The sequence below is a fragment of the Physcomitrium patens genome, chromosome 14 (assembly GCF_059467195.1).
Source record: "Physcomitrium patens ecotype Gransden chromosome 14, ASM5946719v1, whole genome shotgun sequence".
Lineage (NCBI taxonomy): Eukaryota > Viridiplantae > Streptophyta > Bryopsida > Funariales > Funariaceae > Physcomitrium > Physcomitrium patens.
Window position 1 is genome coordinate 4,747,692 of NC_143423.1, and position 26,603 is coordinate 4,774,294.

The 26,603-nt window shown below is 41.4% G+C and overlaps 4 protein-coding genes across 5 annotated transcripts; 2 read left to right on the forward strand and 2 right to left on the reverse strand.

The window, feature by feature from the left end:
* Positions 1–6,098: 6,098 nt before the first annotated feature.
* Positions 6,099–8,798, reverse strand: LOC112291473 (putative DEAD-box ATP-dependent RNA helicase 29). Its single transcript, XM_024538906.3, has one exon. The coding sequence runs from the start codon at positions 8,796–8,798 to the stop codon at positions 6,255–6,257; it is 2,544 nt and encodes an 847-aa protein (XP_024394674.1). The 3' UTR covers positions 6,099–6,254.
* Positions 8,799–9,122: 324 nt separating this feature from the next.
* Positions 9,123–10,953, forward strand: LOC112291474 (uncharacterized). The gene is made up of 4 exons (XM_024538907.3): positions 9,123–9,434; positions 9,926–10,023; positions 10,447–10,600; positions 10,798–10,953. The coding sequence occupies exons 1-3, from the start codon at positions 9,342–9,344 to the stop codon at positions 10,544–10,546; spliced, it is 291 nt and encodes a 96-aa protein (XP_024394675.1). The 5' UTR covers positions 9,123–9,341; the 3' UTR covers positions 10,547–10,600; positions 10,798–10,953.
* A 6,793-nt stretch (positions 10,954–17,746) lies between these two features.
* LOC149987808 (uncharacterized) lies at positions 17,747–20,531 on the forward strand. Its single transcript, XM_090255664.1, has 2 exons — positions 17,747–19,443; positions 19,841–20,531. The coding sequence occupies exon 1, from the start codon at positions 17,846–17,848 to the stop codon at positions 18,242–18,244; it is 399 nt and encodes a 132-aa protein (XP_090111790.1). The 5' UTR covers positions 17,747–17,845; the 3' UTR covers positions 18,245–19,443; positions 19,841–20,531.
* Positions 20,532–21,150: 619 nt separating this feature from the next.
* LOC112291886 (C-type lectin receptor-like tyrosine-protein kinase At1g52310) lies at positions 21,151–24,521 on the reverse strand. Of its 2 annotated transcripts, none has more exons than XM_024539840.3 (6): positions 24,381–24,521; positions 23,628–23,722; positions 23,172–23,377; positions 22,696–22,918; positions 21,877–22,462; positions 21,151–21,788 (listed from the first exon to the last, which is right to left on the reverse strand). In XM_024539840.3, exons 2-6 carry the CDS (start codon positions 23,713–23,715, stop codon positions 21,152–21,154), a joined length of 1,740 nt encoding a protein of 579 aa, XP_024395608.1. In that variant the 5' UTR covers positions 23,716–23,722; positions 24,381–24,521; the 3' UTR covers position 21,151. The 2 variants fall into 2 exon arrangements, with proteins under 2 accessions (XP_024395608.1, XP_024395607.1); XM_024539839.3 differs by having other exon boundaries at positions 23,172–23,380.
* Positions 24,522–26,603: the final 2,082 nt, after the last annotated feature.

Below are 26,603 nucleotides of genomic sequence, written 5' to 3' on the forward strand. Positions count from 1 at the left end.
TCTACAAAATATACATTGATCCATCATTTGTCAAGGTGAAAGGCATTCTGTTACCAAATGACCGTGGCCCTTACAATTACTGCACCAAACATTGGTTGTAGTATTGATAGGCTTTTACCTCTTCTCCTTATCCTTGGCCATATTAACAGCCATTTCTTCCATTTTCTTTGTCAAGTTCAACAACAAGGCTTCATTGGAATCTTTTGGGGCTGGTATTATTGGTAACTCTGTTGCAGTTAACACTTGTTGTTGATACAAAAAATAGGGAGCATACGCAATTGTCACGTTCGGTGGTATAGCTTGCAATGGGGTGACATTAACTAGTACCTGAATATTGGCATTGGAATTGGCCTTTGTATCTAACATCTATGGATAAGCACCCACTGATCCGTTATTGTGTTGTAACACAACTATATGGTGAAAGATGATGATATGGATCTTATTTTAGAAGATCCAAGTTAAAAGAAAAGGTAGAAAAATATGGATAAAAGATAGGAAGGTAGTAAAACTTTTAGTAGTAATGCTGCACTTTTAGAAAAAATAGCTTCTACTTACTTTGTAGGACCAAAAATAAGGCAAAATAAGGTAAATTGGAAAAATAAATGATATAGACATCTTTAGGAAGAAGTTAAGAGTAAATTCTAGTAAAAATCACTTTAAAAAAACTAGATGTTGATACTTAGAGAGGGCCGGTTATGAACCAGGGTCGAAATCAGACCCTGAGGCACAAAACCGAGTCTCGACAATGACTTCGGAACTCTTTGGTAGATCGGAGAGTGGGATTTGATAGAAGATTGGATAGGATTTCTATGGGAATTGATATTGGGTGATTTGGAGTTGTTATGACTTTGTAAGAGCTTTGCAAAGTCAAGGTTTGTTTCAGATGACTTGGATTTTATGAAATAAAATAGGATTTACATTTTGGATGATTTCAAGAGTTTTGTAATAGATCTACAAGTGAAATTTTGTGGAGTTATGGTTATAGTTGTGTTCAATATGTATTGTGAATTTGAGCTCAATCTAACGGTTAAATTGATGGATATTGAGGTTTAAGTGGGTCAAATTCTTAGAAAGTAGAATTTTAGGACTAATGGGAGTTTTTAAGATTTCTTGCAATCTACTAGTTAGATTAGAGTGAAACTTGCATGAGAAGATATTAGACTTATTTTTCTATGTGCATTAGAATTTTGAAATCAATCGAACGGTGCAAAAGAGAGATATCAGCTCTGGAAGATTGGCATCAAGTTTGGATAAGGAGGTAGGCCAATATCCAAGTTTATTTTTGAAGTTATCATTGATTTGGTAACTCCGATCCTTTTCAATTTTTTTGTGCTTGTTTTTAACTTATTTTTTTAGAAGTGTGAAAAATTTGAGTTAAGATCAACGGTTTATTCATTAGTTATTGAGGTTTAAATCTGTTATATGAATTAGTAGGATTTGGTTTAGGGTTTAGGATTTGATTTAGGATTTAGGGTTTGGTTTAGGGTTTGGTTGGGATTTATTTAGGGTTTAGGATTTGGTTAGGATTTGATTTAGGATTTAGGATTTGGATTAGGATTTGATTAGGATTTTATTTAGGATTTAGGATTTAGTTAGGGTTTGGTTCAGGTTTTAGGGTTTGGTTTAGAGTTTAGGATTTGGATTAGGGTTTGATTTAGGATTTAGGATTTAGTTATGGTTTGATTTAGGATTTAGGGTTTGATTAGGGTTTGATTTAGGATTTGGTTAGGATTTGGTTTAGGATTTGGTTGGGATTTGGTTTAAGGTTTGTTTAGGGTTTGATTCAGGGTTTAAGATTTTATTAGGATTTAAGATTCAATTAGTTTTGGCCTAAAGTTTGAATGAAGTTCAATAGGATTTTAACTAGAATTAAATTAAGATTGAATTGAGATATATTTGAGTGATATTTGTGATCCTTCTGATATTTCTTTAAGAATTCTTATTGTTTGTTTGAAATTTCTTTGAGGTTTTTTTGAATTTGATTAAGCTTGCTTACCATTATTATGGTCTAATTAGAGCATTGTTAGTATTCTATTAGAATTAGGATTTTGTTGTTGCAATTTCCATTCTTCCTTCCACAACCAGGTGCTCGGAGCATTCTCAAGCAAGACTTCACGTATTACGACACCGCAAGATTGCTATTGAATACAAGTTCATTGTGATGATGGAGAGTTAATGGCTGCTATCATGGCCATCACTACATTAGGATTAGATAATATAGATAGAAAATGGTCAAAGATCAAAGTACTCATCTCATACAATAAAGACATTGTGGGAGCCTTGTTAGTTTGTAAAAAATTATTGGTACTCCAATGAGGATTATAGATTCAATGCTTACTAATGTCCATAATAGAGATGTAGTGCTCAAGCAATATAGGTCAGTCAAATAGTAAAGTTGTCATGTAAGGGACACTCAAATGTACAATCAAGTTGTTACATTGAATTGATAAAATTGAACTAGATAAAGTGGTTATTTATAATCAAGGCGAGCTAGCATATTCACTATTTATTAGATATGATAGAATAGCGATGATCTACAACCAATTTAGATTGTGATTAAAATAAATTACAAAGACTTGTGGCCCTATTGAGGTTGATGTCATTCTTCTAAAGAGATGTCTTGTTGGAGCGAAGGTTGTTGCTTCAAACCTAATAAGGATTGAAGAAGTGGTATTTGGTTGCTCTTTAACAACTATAAGATTGACAAGCATTGATGGTAATTATCTTGTATATTAGATGAAGATAGTATTAGTAAAATTTCTTCATTTAAAGAATATAGATTATTAAGTTTGGAGATTGTTAAATAATTAATCTCACAAGTCTATGATGATTTACTATTAGTTATACATACATTATTTATAAACTTAATTTTTATATGTCTAATTTTAGTTATTTGAGCTATTTATAAAAGTTTTTTTTTTCAATCTTGGAATATACAAAATATTTAAAATTTATATATATTAACCAAATTTGAATTGTAAGTTAAGAAATCCAATACCTTGAATAATATGTGAATTTTTATTTCCTAATAAAACAAATTTTAATGTGATTAATGGACTATAATTTTTGAAAAAGTGTTTCAAATGAGATATTTGGTTGCTCGCTCTACAATCTAGATATCATAGTTGATCAAGAGTATTAATAAATATTTCTATAAATAAGTATAATGGTGCCTCAATAGCGTAGGATCTTATAAGTTTTGATTAATTCATTTGATTTTTTTTATTTCTTATGACATTCTAAGAATTTATTTTCTTACTTTTCATAATAATGGTAGATACTATTTTTAATTGGTTGATTGGAATGTAAAGAAAAGATTGGATTAGAATAATGTTGTTAAGAAGAGGTACCATTCAAGCTTGGAGTATTTGTGGATTTAATATGCGTAACAAATTTTTCTTTGATATAAAATGAATTCGTTTTTGAATTGTCATGGTTTCAACAATTAATAGTTGTTTGTTGTAAGATATTAGGTGGTAATGTTGAAAATATTAATTCATTAATTCTACCTTATATAGCAATTAGTGCATTCCATGAATCATATAAAGCAGCTAATAATAAATTTAATTGTTGTAATTTAATGAAAATACAATCAGCAATGGCAGCTTCTTCAAGAATATATTATCAATTTTCAATGAACGCGTGAACATCTTCAATGTCATCTATTGTTTAGTAGTAAAGCTTCTTATGGAAATGTATCTAAGAAGCTTTATTTAATTGTTAGTATATATGCTTGATGTGATTCCAAATTGCCTTTGATATAGGTAGTTTGCATAATGTCATGAGTTGTTTATCTTTATAATGTACAAATATTTTTGTACTGGTTTTTATATCCTTCAAATTCCAAGCATGATGTTGCACCAAATTACTTGCATTAGCTGCAGCTTCAATGCCATTAACCACTTCCCATAATTCCACTCAATTCAAAAGAGCATCCAATTTAATACTCCAAAAGTAATAATTATTTGCAAACAATGAAGGTATTAATGGAAAGCAAGAAGTATTATGAAAAGCCATAGTAGGTGCAATTTTCCACTTATACTAAAAAGAATGAAGGAAAATTAATATCTGATACTATGTAAGAGAAAGAATACTAAGAATGGTAAAATAACATATGAAGTATATTAATAAAATAACTTGAATACATTGCAATAATAAGAGCCTTATATATTGTCTTGTGGAGAGAAGTAACTTCTGTGTAATTACTTTGTAACTACCTAATAGTAATTCTATATTTACTAACATGCATTAATTAATCTAACATGTATTAGTAAACCTAACATATTGGAGGCGGAGCATAGCTTCATCGGAGGGAAATTCATTGACGCCAGCTTCTCCATGTGGGGGGAGTAGTGTGATTAAGGCGAGACTCAAAGAGATCACTGGCGTCGCCAAGCAGGGAGGTGCAATACTGTGAGACTCGGTATATGCCTAGGGCTTGGTATGCTTCGGCTACAGTGGTAAAATCGCAAATGAAGGCCAAGTAGTCGTCTCCAAGGGAGAATTTTCCGAAGGATAATGCTGGTAGTTTGCCCAGATCTACTCGGGAAGGAGAGTTGCGTTTCAAAAAGGAGGGAGCGGTTCTGGATATGGGTGTGACGACCTGTGCTGATCTGTGAGGTAATAAGATGTCCATCGCTGCCATGACAGGCCGCAGCTTGTGAAGCACTTAATCTTCGAGGAGGAAATCAGCAAGCTGTTGTGGGGTCATGGATACCAATAGCTCGCGAAGGTCTGCCGACGTCTTCGCCGAGAGAGGGGATGACTGTGCTTCGGATGTTGATGCCAGTTGCGCTACTTCGGATGTCATGGCTGTGGCGAATCCCTTGGTGGTCGAGTAAGCTGTTAATCGAGGGCTGGTAGCACCTGCAAGTGCCCGAGATACTACAAGCTTTTCAGTTTTGAGAGGAAGATGTGACATGGGGGTGTATCTTACCAAAGATGCTTGAATGCTGGTTCTATAGTATGGGCGTTCCAATAATTTCGTGGGAGTTCGACATCTCCAAGCTGATATGTTTTTTGAATAACGCCGTACCCGCTTCGAGAAGCCTTCGTTGGTGCATTGCCAAGTTATTACACAATGATGCGCCCGTTCTTCCCTGAAGGATAGCAGGATGTCATATAACCCAAATGCGGCGTGGTTGTGATGACCCACGTCTCAGTTGCTGGAGAGTAGCGGGTCGGCAGTGCCGGGAATCATGCTGAAGTTACCCAGAGGAATCCACTTTCGAGGTCGAGGGAATGTTGCCGGACGTTGTTCCGTGAGAGAAAAACTTCTGTGGATTTGATGTAGATGATAGCACAGCGTGCTACTGAGCAAATACAGGATGGTATTCCTGACAAACGGTTGATTTTTGCTGCCGAGAAATCATCCTGATGAAAGATTGGTACTTCCACCAGGATGCTAATGTCGGTGGGGCGTAGTACCCTTGGTCCGGACTGGTTGACGCTATGCGGTTTGTTGGTGGTTGAATGGGTCTTCTGTGCGCTTGCGGCTAGCTCAGGGATAGAGCTCTGTGCCAAGCCTGCCTGATTCAGAGGCAGCGTGGACCTCTGACCTTCCTCAATGCGATCTTCTCGTTGTGCCGATGAAATTGAAGCATCAATATCCAATGTGCCCAGAGGCCACTGCTTACCGGTAGCAGGGGGCGGCCGCGTTGAGTTCCCCGACAGTGTGGCACTCCCTCCTTCACCGTCGGTCGTACTAAGTTGCTGGATTTCGTAAGCTAACCGTTCGTCGGAACCCTGAGATCTTCCCAACGATTCCTAAACCCTCTGGCTTAGGGTTTTCCTAAAAGCCATCGAAGCGATACATATTGACAGGATTCTCCCCTTCTGTTCAAGGTCCTGAGTTTCTGTGCGTTCCCACGCATGCAGAGTACCCGGCGTCTCCACCAAAGAATTGGTCCGTCACGATTCTAGTCCTGGCCAATCGGGGAAGACTAGTTGGAGCGAGCTCGATGCCACGCATGGGCCTGGGATCTCCCCAGAGGTACGCTGCAGATCGGGAGCAGATCGACTCGGCAACGGAACAGTGGAAGTGCGTGGAAGAAAACATGCAAGATACCAAAATGATACGTAGCCTAGACTCAATGAAATACACCCCAATACCTGCCGCGGTAACTCGAGCAGTCAGTTTTTATAAAAGTGAGGGCCCGCGTGATGCTCTCGTTTGGTCCTATAAATGCGGTTTGCATACATTTCAATTGGGCGGCACAGGATTTGTGCCAAGCCCATTTCTTATCTCTACATTTCTACTTTCGCCCTCGTCCCCCTCTTCCACCACCTCGTCCACCTCTTGATGAACCTCTGCCACCTCTTCCACCACCGCTGCCACCTCTACCGCCACCGCGTCCACTTCCACCACCACCACCGCGTCCACCCTTACCTCCACCTCGTGCGCTTCTCATTGCCTTCTTTTGCCTCTCTTTACGCACCTCCTCCACGCCACGAAGTTCGTTCTTCACATTGGCGTTGGGTAAACTTCCACGACTATCCCCACGACTAGATCCACGGCCTCCTCTCCCGCCCCTCCCGCCTCTGCTGCTAGTGGGTGCACCATCCAGAGCACCAGGGGCGTCATCTGCTTCACCATGAGTGGGAACATGCATATGAGAACGCTCTTTCCATTTCTTGTAGAGGCCATGGTTGCCTGCATTGACCTTAGAACCACTTTCAGTCTTGATCTTTCCAGAAGCTGTGACTTGCTCCCCTTTGTTGAGTTTAACAAACTTCTTGTTCTTCTTATCCCAATGGTATGTAGCGTTCTGTTTCTGCACCCCGGCTGCATCATCTGCTATGAGGTCCAGCACTTCAGTATCCATTCTGCTACGACCAAAGCCATCACCACCTTGAACCGAAAGACCCGCCTCCATGTGCCGGTTACGTGGAACAGCCTCTATGAAAAACTCTTCGTCTCTGTAGCTTTTAGGGATAAGCTTCTGTTTGACATCACTGGTGTCTTTCGCTCCCTTCCGCCTACGTTTCATGGTTGGCTGCTCCTCAGCTGTTGCTTCAGTCGTATCTTCACGACTCTTTTCGAAGGCTTTGGCAGCTGCACGTTGTTGAGCGGCAGCAGCGATAACATGTTCATGCACCTCCCGCTTTCGCTTCATAATTTCCACCACTTGCGCGATCGGCACATTTTTATTCTTGCCCTTGGCAGCTTCAGCCTCCGCCTCCAATACTGTCTGCCTTGGCCTGATGGCCTTCAACCGCTCGGTAAAAGCAGCAACTTCTGCTTCTACGTTCCGCAATTGCTGTCTCAAGGAAGGATGAAGACCTTCACGAGCGAAACCCTTCGCACGTTTAGCAGACTCTAGAGCAGCGGGAGGCCGTGTCTTGACGTAAAGCTTGTATGCGTTCTTCGCTGCCTTCTGAAGACCGATGAGATCATCATTGTTTGAGATAACCTCCCTCAATCTATCCATTCCAAAGTCGAGTACCGATTGAGGCATTCGCCCAAAAATCGTCTCTCCTCTCTTTGAGGCAGCTTCCAAGTCAGCCATCACCTTTTCTCGATCTGCCACTATAGCTTCCTCTAACGGTGCCGGGCGTATACCTTTAGACAGGTACAGATGTAGGTCGAGAACATACGGCATCTCTTCCGATGTAACAAATGAGTATGAAGTTCCAGTTCGCCCCGCACGAGCCGCACGTCCTACTCTATGAACGAAAAGCTTGGGCTTCGGAGGGAAGTCATAGTTAATAACATTGTCTAAAAGAGGAATATCAATACCTCGAGCTGCAACATCCGTAACCAGAAGCAACTTCGTCTTCCCAGCACGAAACTTTGCAATGTGAATTTTACGCGCTGCTTGGTCCATAGAACCATAGACAACGGATATGTCGATGCCCTCAGTTTTCAGCAACTCGTACAGAAACTCAACGTGATGTTTAGTAGCAACAAAGACAATCGTTTGCTGCTCAGCTGGAATCACTTCCCGCACTAAATGAACGAGAGCAGCTGGCTTTTCGTCATGGCGAACAGTGAAAAAGGACAGCTGCAAGTCCGGGCTTATTCTACTTTCCACATCAAGACGAACTAAGTGCGGATCTCTTAAGCCTGCTTTGGCAAAATCTGCTAGCAAACGTGGCAGAGTCGCACTAAACAAGAGAACTTGTCTGGATTCTCCTAAATGAGACATGATTTGTCGAAGTTGCTCAGCGAATCCCATCTCAAAGAGCCGGTCCGCCTCATCAAACACAATATATTCAACAGTCCGCAGTGACATTCCTTCAACCTCAGAAAGATGGTGCATAAGTCGTCCGGGAGTTGCAATGATCACATCAGGATTACCTGCTAGTTGTTCAAATTGCGCCTCCATGCTATCTCCTCCCACCAGAATTGCGATCTTCAAATCAGTGTACTTGCTAAGCTCCTTACAGAACTTAAATGTCTGTAGCGCGAGCTCTCTAGAGGGAGACAATATAACAGCTCTAGCCCCAGCGTTGTTCGAATGCTCCACCAGCTTCTCAATCATCGGAATCAGAAAGGCCGCCGTCTTCCCGGACCCCGTCCGGGCCATAGCCACCACATCGTAACCCGCTAGAATAAGCGGCAAGGTTTTCCTCTGGATTGGAGTGGGAATCCTATACCCTTTGCGCTTCACAGCACGAAACACAGGCAGACTTAACCCTAAAGTCTCAAACCCCCCTGATTTCTTCTTCTTCTCCAACTTCTTCTTCAACTTCAGCTGTGTTGCAGACAGACTCTCCTTCATGTCGAATTCCTGGAATCCAGCGCTCGGGTACTCCATCGCCTCAACCCCTTCCATATCTTCTTTTGGGAAATCCATCTCTAACAGCACAGTCACACCCTAAACCTTAACCAATTTCTTCTTCAAAAAATCCTCTCAGTAAAAAAATCCTCAACACAGCTTCAATTCCAACAATGAGAAACGCTGCCCACAAACGCCGGAAGGGGCTTAGAAGAACCCAATTGAGCACGGCCCTTCTTTCTCAGTGCGCTTGAGCGCGCGCAGCAAATCAGGGTTTAAGCACAACCCCTTCACTAGCTATCAAGCCCAACAAATGGATGATTCCGATCCTCATCCATCCACCGGAGAGGACATCAAAAGGGAACTGCCCACACACGTCGTTGATTCGAATGAATGTGTTATATTTTCATCTACGTGCTCGGTCCCGGAAACCCTAAATTTGCTTCGAAGCTCTTCGGAATCCAGACTACGTGAATACGTGATTTCAGTGGCAATCGTCACCATCGTCACAGCCAGAATTCGAGGGGTCAAGTTTCAGCGATACTGAGTTCGTATGGTTATGGTCTTATTCCTGTGGTGTGGAGGAGCATCAGAGGTGAGGGAAGCCTAGGGGGAGAAGCAATGGCACAAGCCTTTGGAGGTAATAGAGGCTTGCAACCGATTGCTCCTGAGAAAGGGGTGTTCCCGCTGGACCATCTTCAAGAATGCAAACAGGTAGTGAGACCCTTCTGTCTAGATTCTGTATCGGATCTCGTGAATTTGTGGGCCTGGGTGCTTCCTCTATTTTGTCTTCTTTCAAGGACTGTCCCACCCTAGAGTAGCTTTGTGGAGGCAGAGTGAAATTTGCATTGTTTTTTGCTTTTGCGACAAGGGGAATTTTGATTTGTGATGAGGCCCTGTTTTCTTTTTCGATTGTTTTCTGGAGTGAAATGTGGGTCTTAAATTGTAGTAGAGGATTTCGGTACTGGGTGTGCGTTTTTATGTTGGTGTCTTGTCATGATTCCATTTATATAGATAGTTCTGTGAAGATGTGTTAGTTTGTTCGTTGGCGTACATTTCATAGTACATTATGGTTTCGATTTTTTTTCTGGATTTAAACAATTCCTATCTATTCTCTTACTTTTTTTTTTTAAATCTATGAAGTTTTGGAAAAGCAAACTTGAGGACGTTTTTCCGAGTTTTTGGATGTTGAATTTGATGTGCAGGCAATGAGAGAGTATATGCAATGCTTGAAAGAAAGTAAGTACTCGTCTGAACGGTGCCGGCAACTTTCTAAAGCATATCTCGAGTGTCGCATGGAACGGTAACTGTCCTAAGCCGTATAATTCAATTTCTTTGCATCTTCTTGAAGTACTGATACCAATTGTTAAGTCCAAAACTACCTTGTTTTTTTGAAGCTCATGTAGTATCATGTAGTTGATAGCCTTGGACACTTCGTCCAGTTCATCCATTCACATATTTCACTATTTGAAATATGGCTCTGTTCCTCAGTAGTTGTGAGGGCCATTAGCATGCTTCTGTCTATGTACCTGTACCAGGCATACGCATGTGAGGTTGCAAATCTTAATTGTCTGAGAGTATGTTGGAGGAAGCCAGGACATAAGGTTAGCGAGCAGATTTCGTTTTCCAAGGTTTGTAAGGGAGGAAATATGTCACGTATTTTTCTGCTCAAAGAAACTCTTGAACAGGGATATTTTATTTGGGGTTTCATCCCATTGTCTTGCAGGAACTTGATGGTGAAGCAGGACTTGAGCGAGTTAGGGTTCAAGGAACCGAGCAAGGACCCTCCAAAAGTTGAAGCTGTTGCCCGAACAGCCTCGGTTTGATCATTTGCGTTCTAGTGTGTCAGGAGAATTTGTGGCATCAACTTTACTGAATAGGTAAATCTTTGTCTCACAATTAACATCGCCTCTAGTTCCTTCGTTCCGTCTTGTAGCTTACTATTGTGGCTGCTAACTGTGCTGTTATGCACACGCCTTATTTTTGACGGCAGTGAAGTAGCCTTTCCAAGGATTCTCTCACCTTCGTATTTGTAGACTATGCTTACACCCAATATGTTTCTTGTTTTCGTATGCAGATTCTTATCGTAGAAGATTTGGAGTTATTGCGGCCGACATTGAAAATTGAATATGAGCTTAAACAATTTTGCTTGAGTTGAGAATTTGAAGGAACAACCATTCATTCCTTGTGTTATTACTTTTGATAAAGACTTACTGTGCACCCAGTCATTCTACATTGCTTGCCTTGCTCTTATGAGTGCCCACATGCAATTCTGTCTTGGATATATGCAAAATAATGGTGACGATTGCCAGTGTACTCAGTGACGAAGTTCTCAAATTTGTTGCTCTCCAGGGAAGTTGTTACAATGCTTGAACCCTCGGTATCACCATATGAGGTGGGTAAATAAGAGGACTGCTGTAAGTTCCTTCCCCATCCCCTCCTTGGCCTTGCCTCTTAACAGTATGACTTTTTGATCCCTTCATAATAGCCTTGTTCTCCCATGTTTCCATCATCTTAGATATCGGATGAGACATTTCTCACATCATAGCCTTGTTGGCCTTGGTAGAATTCTGCTTTCAGTTTGAGGTTTGTGATATTGGAGAACGGTAAATATTTCTCACAATCAATATCAGGGTCCTGTATTTAATCTCCATTTTTCATTTGGTATAAAATTTATTTTGTATTTTTATATCAAAGAGTAATGTACCCTTAGAAACTGAGTAATTTAATTGATGTATGTTGCTTTTAGATCCATTTTAGTTCTACTTCACTTAATTAGAAAGTATACGCTTCTCATCTCTTTCCTAATTTTTTAATTCTTTTATTGATTCAAAGTGACACGGTTGATGTGTTCGGTATTTTACTCGCAACTGACGATCGGAATACAAGTATAATAGAAGGGAAAAATGACTAAATCATTAGAGTAACTATAAAACAATGCTAAGTCAAAGTTGCTTTCAAAGAAGCAACGTTTCATGTGGCGAAAAAAAATTGAATATTCTGTTTTGTTGGTTTTTTTATTCACTATGAGAAAAAAAACACTTAATTATAAGTTGAACATATTCTTATTGATTTTGTGAGCATCTTGTTGCTGGCAACATGTAATTAATACCACTTCAAAAAGAAACGTCCTACAAAACACGTATAGATTCACTGTCGTCATTGTGGTTATTGATTAGTTCCAAACCTCACTTTCGGCAATATACTTTTCCTTGTCTTTGAATCACTCAACCATTTGGTGACACATCATGAGTATACAGGGCCACTTTCTGCTGAATCTACCTAACTGAATGTCTGTTTACTCCCTGTGGTCCATGAAGTGAAGGAAACGGCTGTTGATAGAAGACGGTCTCATAGAATACAGGATCTGCGTTCCCGTCGCTCACGTCATGCCACAAAATCAACACGGTCAGTGATGTCGATGTGCAGAAAGACGAGCAAACAATCTAGTGAAATCTGGAATTACCAAGATCTTTTGCAGTGCGAACGAAAATAGGAAAGTTAACTCTTGCGATAGACCAAGTTCATAGCACTTGTCTTCTACAGCATCGAAGCCATGAAACAGGAGAAGAGCATATGCCAAAAACGAGTGGTTGTTTCGATTATCTTACAACAGATGATAATTTTACGCGTGGGTTCCTTCGATGATAACTCGTATCCAGATGCCTTGAGCCCTTCTTTACCTCTGCACAAGACTTAGTGATTCTTAGAAAGAATCTGGACTAAGAGAGGACGCAGAGAGCAATCCCTGAGATGATACTCCGATACATTCACCTATTGAAACATAGGATTGCAAATATTAGATAATTAGCTTTTGGATTTTGGAGAATGTGGAGTCAGTTGATTCTTCTTGTGCAGTATTCATATATTAAGTTTGCAACGTACAAGACTGTTCAAGCTTTGCAATTTTATCGAGTGCAGGAACCATGTGTTACAGTGTGGATTCAAACAAAAGAATTTCATGTTCACGGAATGAATTTTGAACATTTTCATCTTGATTGGCCTGACCCACCCGTCTGAGTTAATCATGTTTGGAGTTACTGAATATGCGCTGTGGGACAGATTAGTTTCCCCTATTCGGTGCGGGAACTTGGGCAGCACGCAGGCATTTTTTGCAGCCTACTACGATCAGAATTTGATCTTACTCAAGAGATAAGATTTCTAGAATCATGCCAAGAATGGTTCACAGATTTTTGTTTCATACTCAGTGTGAGAGTAGGTTTCAGACAATGTTCCTACATTTCTGGATGAAAAAATGCACGGATATTGTATATATGTATATATATATATATATATATATACACTAAAGGTGTAATTTCTACTTGTACCATCTTCTACCAAATATCTTAGAAATAATAATAAATTAATAAATTGCATCTTTAAATGCAGTATGTGATTCTTCGTAAACCAGAAAGATTCCTCACAAGGGGTTTCTCACTGTGCTTCAAGTGAGGAGTACTATATTTTCACAATCCAAAGCGTGCTACTGGAACAGGGAAAAAAAACATTTACTTCGGTGTATAGTGAGTTGCGGCTTCAAAGAGTTGTCGTTTCCATTCGTCCAGTTTTCATGGGTTTTAGATGGTTGGGTGTGTTGATGTTCTTTGGTTTTTTTTCAGTACACTACTGATTATATATATATATATATATATATAAATAAGGTGTTGTTAATGCTATAGTGGTTTTTGCTTCTGCCACAGCAATTTGCCATTTATCACATGCCATCACAATTATTTTTTTAATGTTATAACAGTTTTTTAATGCCATCATTGGTGTGGCATAGCACAAGTGAAAGTTATCATGTTTTATAAAACATTAAAATATACATAGAGTACAATTATGGTATACAAAAAAAACAAAAATTGGGATGGAATGTTGTGGATGACAAGATGTGATGTCAGTAACAAAACTATGATAACAATAACAAAACTGTGGTAGCATTCCCAACATCTTATATATAATATACTGTCAGCTGATGCAATCATCTAAACAAACAAACGAAAAGTTTGTTACAAAGTTTGAAGTTGACCATGCCTTCTTTACTCGATCATCAGCTATTCCTTCTTATCTTCTCAACAAAAAAGAACAACATGAAAAAGATCTCATGTATATTTGTGACATAAAAGCACAAAGAAAGTGTTATAATTGCCACAAATTTGGGCACTGGCTCGCTAATTGTCTTAAGCCAAAGCGAAAACGACCTGATTCTCACAATTTAATCACACCGTCATGTGATTAGCCGATTACTACTAATGACAACTTCCCTAATCAACGTTTATATCCGAAGTTCAAATCTCTTGAATTTTTGATGAATTCTACACTGATCATCTCATCATCTTGACATTCTCTTCAGCAAACCACTGAAGACCCTTTATCTGATCCAGTTCCTTCTTCATTAACTTTTATTGAATTTGCTGCTCTTCTTGCGACAGTGGGAGACATAATTCTGAACCCCAAACATATCAAGAAGCTTTTCTTTCCTCTGACTCATTATCATGGAAAGCTGCAATGGATCGAGAATACGCACCTCTCTTGGAAAATCAGACCTGGCAACTAGTTCCAAAACCTCTTTATTGAAAACTCATTTGTAATAAGTGGGTTTATAAGGTTAAATATCAACCTAATGGCGAGATCGAAAAATTTAAAGCCCGGTCAGTTGCCAAAGAATTTACTCAACAACTTAGTATTGATTTCAAAGAAACGTACTCACTTGTTATATGCTATGACTCAATTCGTGTTATCTTTGCAATAGCAGCTGCAAAATAGATGCACATTGAAGAATTTGATATCAGTACTGCTTTTCTAAATGGAGATTTAATTGAAGAGATTTATATGGTCCAGCCACAAGGGTGTGAAGATCCGACTAAACCGACTCACTATTGCCGTTTGTTAAAAAGCATTTATGGGCTTAAACAATTTGCACGACAATGCAATTTACGAATTTCTAATTTTCTAAAATAATTTTGACTCATAGCAAATGAAGCTAAGCCATGTGTGTATTGCAACCACGGTGAACTTCATACACTCATCGGCATATATGTAGATGACGGAACTATCATATCACTCTTACCGAAATGTATTGAAGAAATTTCGAACTACCTGAAAACAACATTCAAAATCACCAGTGGTAGTATGGACTATTTTGTTGGTTTCCAGATTCAACAATGTCCAACTTCGGGGTCTTTGTTTCTACATCAGCATCGATATATCAATGACATTCTCCTGCATTTTGGCCTACAAGCTGCTCATGAAGATTCAACTCCTACCGATATTTATACCAAGTTACAGAAAAATCAAGATCCAACTGATCTTCCAGTTGCCGTCCTATATTGACAATCGTTAGGTTGCTTAATGTATGTGGTGATAATAACTTGTCCAGATATTGGATACATTGTGAGGAAAGTATCACTCTTTCAAGAACCCCCCCCCCCCAAAGCCATTGGATTGCCGTGAAACGCATCTTTCGATACTAGAAACAACTCAAGATTATGATTTGTATTATCATCTCCAAATAGCACCACCTAGTCTTATTGACTACTGCGATGCAGATTTTGGTGGAGATCTTGATGACAGGAAAAGTTGATCCAGCTTTCTTTACACTCTCGGATCCACTGCAATCACGTGGGGCAGTCACAAACAAACTTGTCTTACCACATCAACAACCATCACTGAACTAGTTGCCTTTGCTGAATCCATTTGCGAGACCACTTGATTGTGTCGTTTCCTTCATTCACTAAACAACCCTCAAGATCTTTCCACAACTATTTATTGTGATAATCAAGCAGCTCATGCTTTAGTCAAGAATCCAGACTACCATCGCCAAACCAAACACATCGACATGAAATATTTTCTTATCCGTGAGCACTATGAATAGAATCTAATGGATTTCAAATATATTCATTTTAAAGATCAAACAACTGATATACTTACGAAACCTCTTCCACATGACGCTTTTCAACGACTATGCCATTTGATGAGTCTCAGACAATTTGAGAAGAATGAGTGGGAGGAACACAGGGATTTACATTCTTCGTAGAATGTGTCAGGATGAGTGGGAGTGTTAAATGAACATCCATACACATTCTGCTTTCGAGTTTCATTTATCACATAAAGGGATCTGGCTCATAGCTATTTGAATCGATGTTCATAGTGTCACTGTAGTTCGATGTAGATTCAGTTATAGAGTGACTGTGGAGAGAGATCATGAGGATGTTAAGCTCCTATGTTACTAGAGAATTGTCTACAAGGAACAAAGATAAGCTTGATACATCTATATATATATATATATATATATATACTTACTGAAAGAGACTAAGATATCTGATACTCCCAACAACTATTCCCATGAGGAACCATTTTCTCGGGAGCCGTGGAAACAGATGGTTAAAAGGGCTGCAGATTCGGAGCCCGCACGCAGGCTCTCTGATCATTGTATTGTCCCTGAACTGCTTGCTTGCGTCCCGATGGCGACATCCATGACTTAAATCAGCAGCTTTTTTCCTGATGGAGGTCAGTTCCATCGCCGAAAGCCTTGCGCAAATCACTCGTGTGGTAAGCTTGCACTGTGTATATAGTGGTCTTCTGCACGTAAAACCCTGCTTACTAGTCCAAAGTATGCTCAGCTTCACTGTGAAAATCCATGCTTCGATAGCTCCAGATTGTAGAATTCTAGTGTCGATCTCAGTGGCGGTGGTTCAAAGAAACGGGTGACAACTTTCGTCGATGAGCTCCGGCGCAGCTTCAGCTTGGAGCGCCATCGCGACGGCTACCGGGTTCCGTTCACGGTGACATCGGTGACACCCACCGCACCATCACTCTCCTTCCCCTAAAGGTGTGCTTGCTCTGTCTCCGTGGATGATGTAGTGCCGGTGAAGACTATGCTTGGTAGATTTCAGTTTCAAATGTTCAATTTTCACTACGTATGAGTATTGTTGAGGCTCGATTTATTAATGACATATTTTTATTGTATTTTATTTTTTATTCATATTTCTAGAAAGTAAAAATTTCAGCATTAATATTTTGTGATATATTTTCATTCAACCCTTCTTTTCCTTTTTTTTTGAAAGTGTATGAGGTTGTTCTTAATAAAATGTTACTTGATAATAATGCTTCAATAGAAGTAGAAAGGTTTTTTTATTTTTTAAAAAATAATTGATATTATTAATAGATTAATAAAGCATTATAAAAGAAACAAAAAAAAAAAATGTTAGAACTTTAATGTTAGTGCAAGTAAATTTTTCATTTTTTTTAAGCAACAAATATTTACATTGTAATATATTCAACAAAAGATACTAATTTTTTAGGCATTGGAATTGATTATTTAAGTTACAAGGTCTACTTGAAATTCTTTTTGTTGAAATATTTCTTAAAATCTCAAATTATTCATATAGGATGTATTAAATCATGTTATTAATTGGTTGTTTTTGTTCTTCTTAAAAGTGCACATGCATGTACCTATTCCATGCCTCAACTAATATTCTTTCTATCAACTAGATATTGTCTACAAATGTTATAATTGATTTTTTTTATTATTATTTATAATTCCAAACACTAATACTATGTAAAAACATTATATACTAGCTAAAGCATAATATAAATTCGAGATATTTTTATACTCTTTGACTTCTCTTTCAATTATTTGCTTCTCACATATCTATTTGTCTTTCTATATGTATATATATTTATATCTATCTATCTATAGAAATAAAAATTGTTATTTACTACATGTGTCAATATATTACTTCTATTGGTGGCACATGCAAAGTATTGTTACACATGCAAAGTATATCCACTAGTCTACTAACCAAAAAACTCGTTTATTTCCTTAATGCATCTCTCATTTTAAAATCCATCCTTAGTAATTCCTCACAACATACACACACCCAAATAGAAGTCTTCTCTCCCTCTATCATTCTATACACAAAACATTGCATCATTCTTCTATATATTACTAAAACCAAAGTAAAATATAGAAATGTATGCATTCACAAAGGAAAACGTGAAAGTGCAAAATAGTGTAAGTTGCAAAGAAATGCTAGAAATGGGGGCCAAACCCTAAATCCTCCACAGGGGGGGGGGCAAACCCTAAATTGTTGAAGCGACATGGCAATGGTGGCCACAAGCTCATGCACTTAGGTGATCGTCGTCGTGTTCGTGTCCGTCGCTTGCTGCAGCTTGCGTCGCAACGGCATCGCACACACGCACGCACGCAGGGAGTGGGAATGGGAGCCCATGCGGGTTGCACTGTGGAGAGGGCGCTTGCGCTTCCTCTTCCTCTTCACTCCACGAATCCATCGCCTCAGTTTGTGCTTAACGGCCTGCAACCCACTCCTCCTGTTGTGTGCCGTATGCGACTGAATGCGCTTTTGAGATTCGAAACCGTCACCGCCAGGGAATCCCTTAGACCTCACCCTGCTTCGCACGGGTCCTGGTTTCACCTGGACCGGAGAAGGCCCACCGCGGCAGTGAAAAAGCGACTGACGTTTGTGCAGGGGCGGATTGTCTCGGTTTTCCAGGAGAGTTGAGAGGAGCGGTCCCTCTAGTGACCAAACAATTCCCTTCTCCCCCTGTACTAGTTTTGTTTTGTTTTGTTTTATATGTCTGTAAATCATTAAAACAAGATGAGAGACTGTTTTTATTGTACCCTCCAATGATCATGCGATGGATGTTGTTTGATTACTATAGTCAGACGCGTGCTTCTCCATGTCCCTTGGGATGCATGCTTCCTCGCTTCAGGGAATTTGTAGTTGGAAAACAGCATGCATTGGTTGGAAGTTCACTGAAGAAGGCGACGCGATTGTATCAGGGTCAGGTGCGGAATCAGCCCTGCTGACCGGGCAAGTAGCATACTGTTGTGGACAAAGGAATTTCTCAGTGGGGGAGGGGCCCAAGAATAGGAAAGATGTCCCGCTGTGCAACGAAAGATGCCAGATTCCAATCCCACGGCAGGCCCATTCCTCTTTCGCATACTCAGCCTTCGACGGCCTCATGACCTTCAGGTAAGGTCCCGATGGTCGTCGATCTGCCCTGTGCTCCCAGTTGAGCCCCATCAATTCCAAAAACAAAACAGAACATGAACTCGCAGTTGGTGAATAATCGGCAGAACTAAATGTCAAAGTCTTATATATATATACATATATATATATATATATATACTCATCCAAGGGTGAGTCTTTGAGCTAGAATCCGAGCACACAGGTTTTGTTTAAATCTTGCATGCAATAAAAACTCGAGGTCGTTAGCCGCGACAGGTTTCGTTGCACAGCGGGTTGATTCTGGGAAGCACAGGATCTTAACAGCTTGTATTTAGATTTCTTCGCACTTTCTGAACGAGAGGACACTCCATGAGGACAAGTCTGTCACGGAGACCTGTGGGTTTCGGTCTTGGTGACTCAGAAAATCAAGGAGTCCTACAGTAGGAGCAACACGCAAGGATGCAGATGGGACCAAGGATTGATGAGCTACTATTATCTTAATACGATGGAACATCGAAACTTAAGATTCGAAAGACAGCTGAATCTGTATAAAAGGGTCATGTGAGGTTGGCCATCATTTTCTTCGCAGCTGCTTTCCTCTTTGATCAAACGGTGCTCAAGCTCTCCACTCTCTTGAGCCTCTCTCAGCTCCTTCGGGTCATCTCTCCAACCCAGTACTCGACCATGTCTGGATGCGGAAGCCCCAACTGCGCAAACGGCAGCAGCTGCCCTTGCAGCGCTGGATGCGGGTAGGCCGACTTCTCTAACCGTAGATCAACACTGAACGAAGGCTTTTAGGGAAAGCTTCTATGGTCAAATATCAATTTTATGTTTCTGCTGTTCGAGTGATTCAACAGGCGTTTCACCGCATGGTCACCGTTAATGATGGTTTTCTACAGCTATGGTACCATTGCGCAAAACGTCAGTGAAAGAGTTTCAGAAGTCCTGCATTGTAGAAGTAATTTTTCATTGTACTAGTGGATTTCCGTAACTTTGATTGGAATTTCAACGTGCTTGCTAGTGACACTGTCGGAGGCCTGACATCAGCGGATACAAGGGAAAATGATGTCAGTGCCCGAGCACACAATATTTGCCATTATAGTGAGCATCTGGCTTTTTCGTTTGTTTGTTCTTTCCATCACGCAGATGCTGCAAGACCTTGGCTGAGCCAACCTTCGGAGGTCTACGCAAGTAAGATCGATCACTTTTCTACTGAGAATAAACTCTGTAGGAATTTTCCTTGGTTGAACAAGGAAAATAGCTATCATTCCGAGCCCGACTGCTGTGGCCCAAGCTGCAACTGTGACGATTGCACATGCCACCAGTAGACAGTCACTACAGTGGCTGGCCCTGACGCGTAACGCCTCCGCAGCATCCATGGAGGCCAAAATAAAACGAGGAGGATAATTCTACAGATTCTGATTTTCTCTCTTGTACCTCCACTGAAACTATCAAAATGCCAGAAATAAATAAATAAATAAAAGGAAAAGGAAAAGGAAAAAAAAAGTTGGAATTAGTCATTGTTTTTGATAGCAGAGACAATCAAGTGGAATCAATAATGTGCTTGGAATGGGAATGTTCAACTTCTGGGATGCAGCCATTGAACATCCTGCTTTTTGTTAGGATTTTAAATTGGCTGGATTCTCAAAATGGACAACTCCTGAATGTGTTGTGTACAACTACTGTGGACTTAAGTATTGAACGCTTGTCTAAATCGTTGCAAAAGAGCTGCCAGTTAGATGAATAAAACCAATTCCGTGGTTTGTACATGTTCATGTTTCAATAATGGATCCTTTGTGGACAGTTAGAACTATTGTCTCTACATTCTTTCAGTCTTCTCTCCCTTCGTTTCTCCCTTTCTTCTTCCTCTTATCTCTCTTTATTTCTTTATCCAAAAAATTGCTACTGGCAGCCGACTAACGTTGCCCGCTAACATGAAGCGGTCTTCCACTAGTACGATGATGGAAAACAATCTGCAATGATCGTGAGAATGTCTACAGCGTACAAGAGATTATCATCCTATCCTACAAACTACTTTATCAGCTCGTGTTCGGTATACTCTACAATGGGTGGCATTGGGTTGAGTGTAAATAGACGTATGATTTCAGATTTCCGAAATTGATAACAAGGTTCGAGACAACATTTAAAGACATCGCCGTTATGGCTTTGTGATGAGACGTGGCTAACACACCGTTCTGACCAGTGCTCTCATCCTACTCGAACATTTGCTTAGGGAAGACTACCCACTTGAAACAAAGTTGAAAAATGCTTACCTTCATTTCAAGTTCCACTTACAAAGAACAAGCTCTTTTTGTCTTACATTGTACAGTAGCGATCTCTGCATACCTGACTGAGTTACGCAGGCGCCAACTACTTTAAGGAGATTTTAAGAATATACAATGTCACTGCGGCATTTACCAGTAAGCACTTCGAGAACGAATCACAGGAGGCAGAAATTTAGAAAGGGACATCTGAATTTTCAATTTCAATTAAGGATGTATTATCGCCCTGATTCACGATGTTCATGTACTCGACCCTATTTACTGGTGATCGAGGTGGCGGATTCTGTGCACGACTTAGTGGGAGAGGGACGAGCCCTTGTCGTAGCTGCATGAGCTGGTGCACCACGTATGACATGCGTGGCCGACTTGCAGGCACATGCTGGGTACATGCGTAGACTAAGTCCACACAACACTGAATCTGAGCTACGTCAGGAATGGTCTGAATAGTAGGATCCAATAGCTCCAAAAACCTTTGGGCTTGGACAAGTGGAGTGGCCCACTCAAATGTGCTCTGCCAGTCGGAAGGTTCCGCGCCATCCACTGTTGGCTTACGTCCCGTGATGAGCTCCAGCAGTAACACCCCGTAGCTATACACATCGCTCTTGGTGGTGAGTTCGTTTCTGTACACAAATTCAGGGGCCAGATAGCCATATGTTCCGGCAATTACTGTGTGACCAACAGTAGCTTCACGCAATACCAGCCTGCTAAGGCCCACTCCTAGAATGTGAGCATCGAAATGTTCGTCCAGAAGGACATTGCTGGCACGCACATCCCTGTGAACCACATGTGGCTTCAATGTGTCGTGCAGATAGCTGTAATCCCACAAACACTATGATCAGACACTTAGCTTGGAATGAAGTCAGCATAAAACCTTGTCAAGGAAAAGAGAAGACGGCTTACGCAAGGCCCTGGGCAAGGGTTGTAGCAATGCGTATTCGTTGACCCCAATCCAATGCTTGAGCTTCCGAAGACTTGTTGTGCAACCATTGGTCAAGAGAACCGTTGGGAAAAAACTCATAAACAATGTACCCTTGACGATTCTCGTATGCACATCCTCTAACTGCCACCAAATTGAGTTGCTTAAGCCGAGCTATACGCAGCACATCATACACAAATTCCTTCTGTGATTGAAGTGGTGTCCGCTGTAACCTCTTGACTGCAACTGTAGTGCCATCTGCTAGTGTCCCCCTGTAAACACCCCCGTTCTCTTTCTGCCTACTGCCGAGCAAATTTGCTTCTGAAAAATACTCTGTCATTACCTCTAACTCCCTGATTGTGTACAACCTAAATGCAGGTCGCAGTAGCCCGCTAGAACTAGATAACTCTGCAAGCTTACGACGACGGGACCTACGCCGTCTTTTACTTCGCCTGTACGCCAAAAGAAATGCCACAATAGCTGTGGTAGTAACAGCAAGGATCGTGCATACTGATATCAATATGATAGTGTACTCTCTGTGAGAAGACTTCGGATCTTTACACTCCGACTCTGTGAATCAAGAAAAAAAAGTCTTAATTTTACATGCCTGTGCTATTTAACTTACAACACAAGTCTAAGCAGAAATGTAACAACAGATCACACCTCGTTGGACAATGATTGCTACCCGAATGCACCAGAGTCCTCAGTAGAAGCCCGATAGTGAAGAAACATTAACAGTGTCGATATCTCATTGAAGGCTACAAAGAAAAATCAGGATCGGGCAGTGCAAAAGATAAGCTGACCTTGTCCAATGGCGCAAAGAAACGAATGAGAGGAAGAGCATAAATCCCACTTGACCCCTGCCCTTGTGACAACAGTACACAGCCGAGGCGTTGCTGGGTCGGGACAAATCGGGGCCATGCAACTACTATTCGAAGGTGAAGGCACCCAGGGCAAATCAATGTAGTGAGAGGTATCGCAGTCACTCCATTTCCACTGAATGACGCTATTTTGATCCTGAGGGAGCTGACAAGCAGAAGTCACAAATTTAATGTAGGACTTCAATCCACAACGTTGCAGTAAGTCCGATAGACCACCGGCTGCTTACTAGACAATGTGACCCGACACTACACACGATGAAAAGAATAAAACCACGATTGAGTGAGCGTGATGTCTGAGCCATTGCCACAGGGTCCAATCGCGACAATTGTAGAATCTTTGCAGGGCGTTGAGATATACCACAAAAGCGAGAATTTGACTAGGTATCAGCTAAGCTCACCTCTTGGCCTCCGACCCAGCAGCCGTCTGCAGCACTGGCACCGCAGACAGCCTGGACGAAGTAAAACTCGTCGAGTGAATTCAATGATGCAAGATATCCCCCATTAGCTTTGCAAGCACTCTCTGATTCTGACCAGGAACTGTGATTCTTCATCAGAGAAAAGCATACAGTTTCATTCGATCCTGTCAGCCATCCAGGAGGGCAAGCTTCTGCCAAAAAGCAAATCTTAAGTTAACAAGAAACCCGGCAGCACGGCACTGACGAAATCAAGAAGTCTTCTTTACATTGAAAAGGACCAAGTCAAATGCAGTGAAGACAGCCAGCCCTTGAAGAAACTCACATGGTTACTTTCGAATGTGTAGGCCGTGACTTCAACGAGTAAGAAATTATACACTTCCTAAGCACTACAAGCTACATTCGGTAAAGGAAATACCAATGACAGGGCTTGACGCTTACCGCAACGCGAATCAGCAACACAATAGAAAAAACAGCACGCCAGCAGCAGGTACTGTACTCGTCCTGTGCCTGACAGGCATGCCTTCATGCCCTACCTACTTGCCAGAACACAAATACAGAATCAGCGTTTCACTAAGACACAACAGCTCCATTTCTTCATCTAAGTAGACTTTAAATCGAGAGCATCGACGCTCCCATCACACACTGAACATGACTGAACATGGCTGGCCTCTGAACCTTCCAAACCTCTACTTCAACTAAGCGAAGCGATCGCATGTGTGCTCAAAAAATGCATGCAAGGCATACAGACCACTAGATACTCTAGCTACTGAGACACAAGGTTCACGACCCGCGGATGACCATGGCCTAGTTCAATCCACCGTTACTACCAACTCAAATAGGGCAATTGCCATGACATAGTGGACTTGTGACCTCGCAGCTGGCACGCTGAAAGCCAGCTGAGGATACTATGTGGAAATTGCAATCTCGAATGCAAGTCAGAGAGCTGCCATGAAAACTAAGCACCCTCTACAGAGACCAAGGTTTAAAAAGAGGCAAAAAAATCTCAATTGCAGCATCAAATGACCACTTCAAACCGTCACGGCAAAATCGCCAAACGGGAGATACACAGACCACTGAAGCAGCCAGCATCGTGATCAGCCCTTGACAGCCGACAACGGTGCTCCCCACACCCAACCACTACTCCACCATGTCAACGAAAGTTAACTGGAAAAAGTTGTTGGAATCACTCACAGGTGAAGAAAGCACCGGGCAGTACTAAGTGAGGAGAACAAATTCCTGCTTTCTGCAAACACACCCCTCTCATTCACGCACTCCTCCTCCGCATCCAAGGACCTCCCACACATCCCAAAATTCGCAAAAGTTAGGCATCCAGATCCACCATCGCGTAGCAGCAGCCCAGTTCTCTGATCTCCTTTCTCTACCGTTGGTGCACGGCAGCAACATTCCACCCAGCCTGCCCGGACGCCATAGCCGAGCCCCACCACCACAGCACTACGACACGCTAGCTCCCCAGATGCTTCCAAGGAAAAAATGGCTTCGCAGTATCGTGCCTGCGCGACTCCTTGATTCAAGGAGAGAGACGATGGGCAGGGAACGGCCCGAGGGAACGCGAGAAAACGGCACTGTGGCGACGACGTTGCACACGAGCCACCAACGGACAGACGCGCAGGAACGGACGATTTTCCTTGCCTGCCTGAGAGCGGTAGTTTAAATTGGGCATGGGCTGCTCCAGACAAAGGACGGCGAACCCGGAATGGTATTGATTGGGGGGGGGGAGGAAAAAAAAAGGAGAATGGGAGTGCTGCTTGTATTGCCACGCGGACGCTCTTCTTCATTAATCCTCTCTTGCTCACTTACTGCCCTCTCACGTCGCTTCAGGGGTTTTGATCCTCGGAAGACAGGACACACCACAGTGTGTGCGTTGAAGTTTCGTCAATTACTGGGTTCTCTTATTCTTCTTCCCTCTTTCAATTGCGAGTTTTCGCATGACTCACCCACGATGTCCACCGCATGAGGGAGACGCTGCGGAGAATGTTCATCGCTGATCACCCCAGGTCGTCGAAATCACCGCGATTTCTTAAAAACCCTGGCGGCTTTATTTTGGAAAACCCAAAAGAGCATCTCTTCATTTAAGGTAATGGCTCGTTTTACGACGCAACTAACGTTGACAGGCGCCTCACCCACATTACTATGGGTGAGAAATAACTCATGTGTGGTCATTAAGATATTAAAGGTTATGGGCTGCACATCATCAGCTCATAACTCCTCAATCACGGTTAATCAACCAAAAACCAGGGCCTGGTATGGATTTAATTAAGTGACGGGGGGGGCTGCCCCGCTCTCACGCTAGCTCATCACTGTTCGTACCCAGGGCCTTTCCCTACTTTCCCTTCCGTTCCTCTCCCTATCCGCAAGTTTCCGATGGGCCACTAATTTATGAATCAACGACACCTGCAGTCGTTAAAGACTCTCCACACGGAGCATATTCTTCGCTCCAATCTTCTGCAGATTTAACCCCAGTTGCATGCACGTGCCATTCCTACCGCAGGCGACACTAACTCCATATTTCGGGAATAGCTCTCCATATGTTTTTGCAGCACAGCAAAGGATTCCAGGAGGCGATATAAGACCAATCTCGTCACGTCGTCTGATGGGTGTGCTGTTGTGCTGTTCCATGGAGCTAGCCAGCTAGCCAGTGTCCACAGTGAGCTACTTAACAACACCATGGGATATTGATCCCGCAAGCTGTAAATCAGCTGCTTAATGAGAATCTACGGTGCGTAATTTGCAGCTTCTTTTCTCTTTTCTATTCTGTTTTTCTTTTTTCTTTTTTCTTTCTGGCATGCGACTGTTCCGACTATTGTGTGAGTGTTTGTGTGTGTGTGTGTGTGTGTGCATGAATTGGTGAATTGGTGCTCGAACGTGCCTCCGCGTGACAAAGCCTCGCTTCCTCCCACACCACACCATGGCACCGCTGTCCCCATGATCACCGCTTTTCGTCACCTTCGTCGTCGTTGTCGTCGTCGTCGTCGTCGTCTTTTCGTCTTTTTCGTCGTCGTTGTCGTATGCATGGTGAAGGCGTTCACTAGAAACCTCATTCACGTTCGAGTGAGGCGAACGCCGTTGTTTTTCTAAGCAACCATAGGATAGTAGAAGAATTGGTAATTGATTAATTAATTAATTAATTGGTATTTGGTGCTGTGGGTTTAATTAATTCAGTAACCGCCGTGAACTATGAACGTGATGACATTTACCATGAAAAATTGCCATATATTTTAAATATCAAGATTTACGTGGGAAAATGGTACCGCAGAGGGGATAATAATATATAAACAAATAAAAATATTTATATATTATTCTGACGTATAGAAAAAAATAAACGTTAAAAAGCACCATATGAGGTAGATGAAGTGTGAAGTATTAGAGTGCACTTACAATGTTCAAATAATGAAG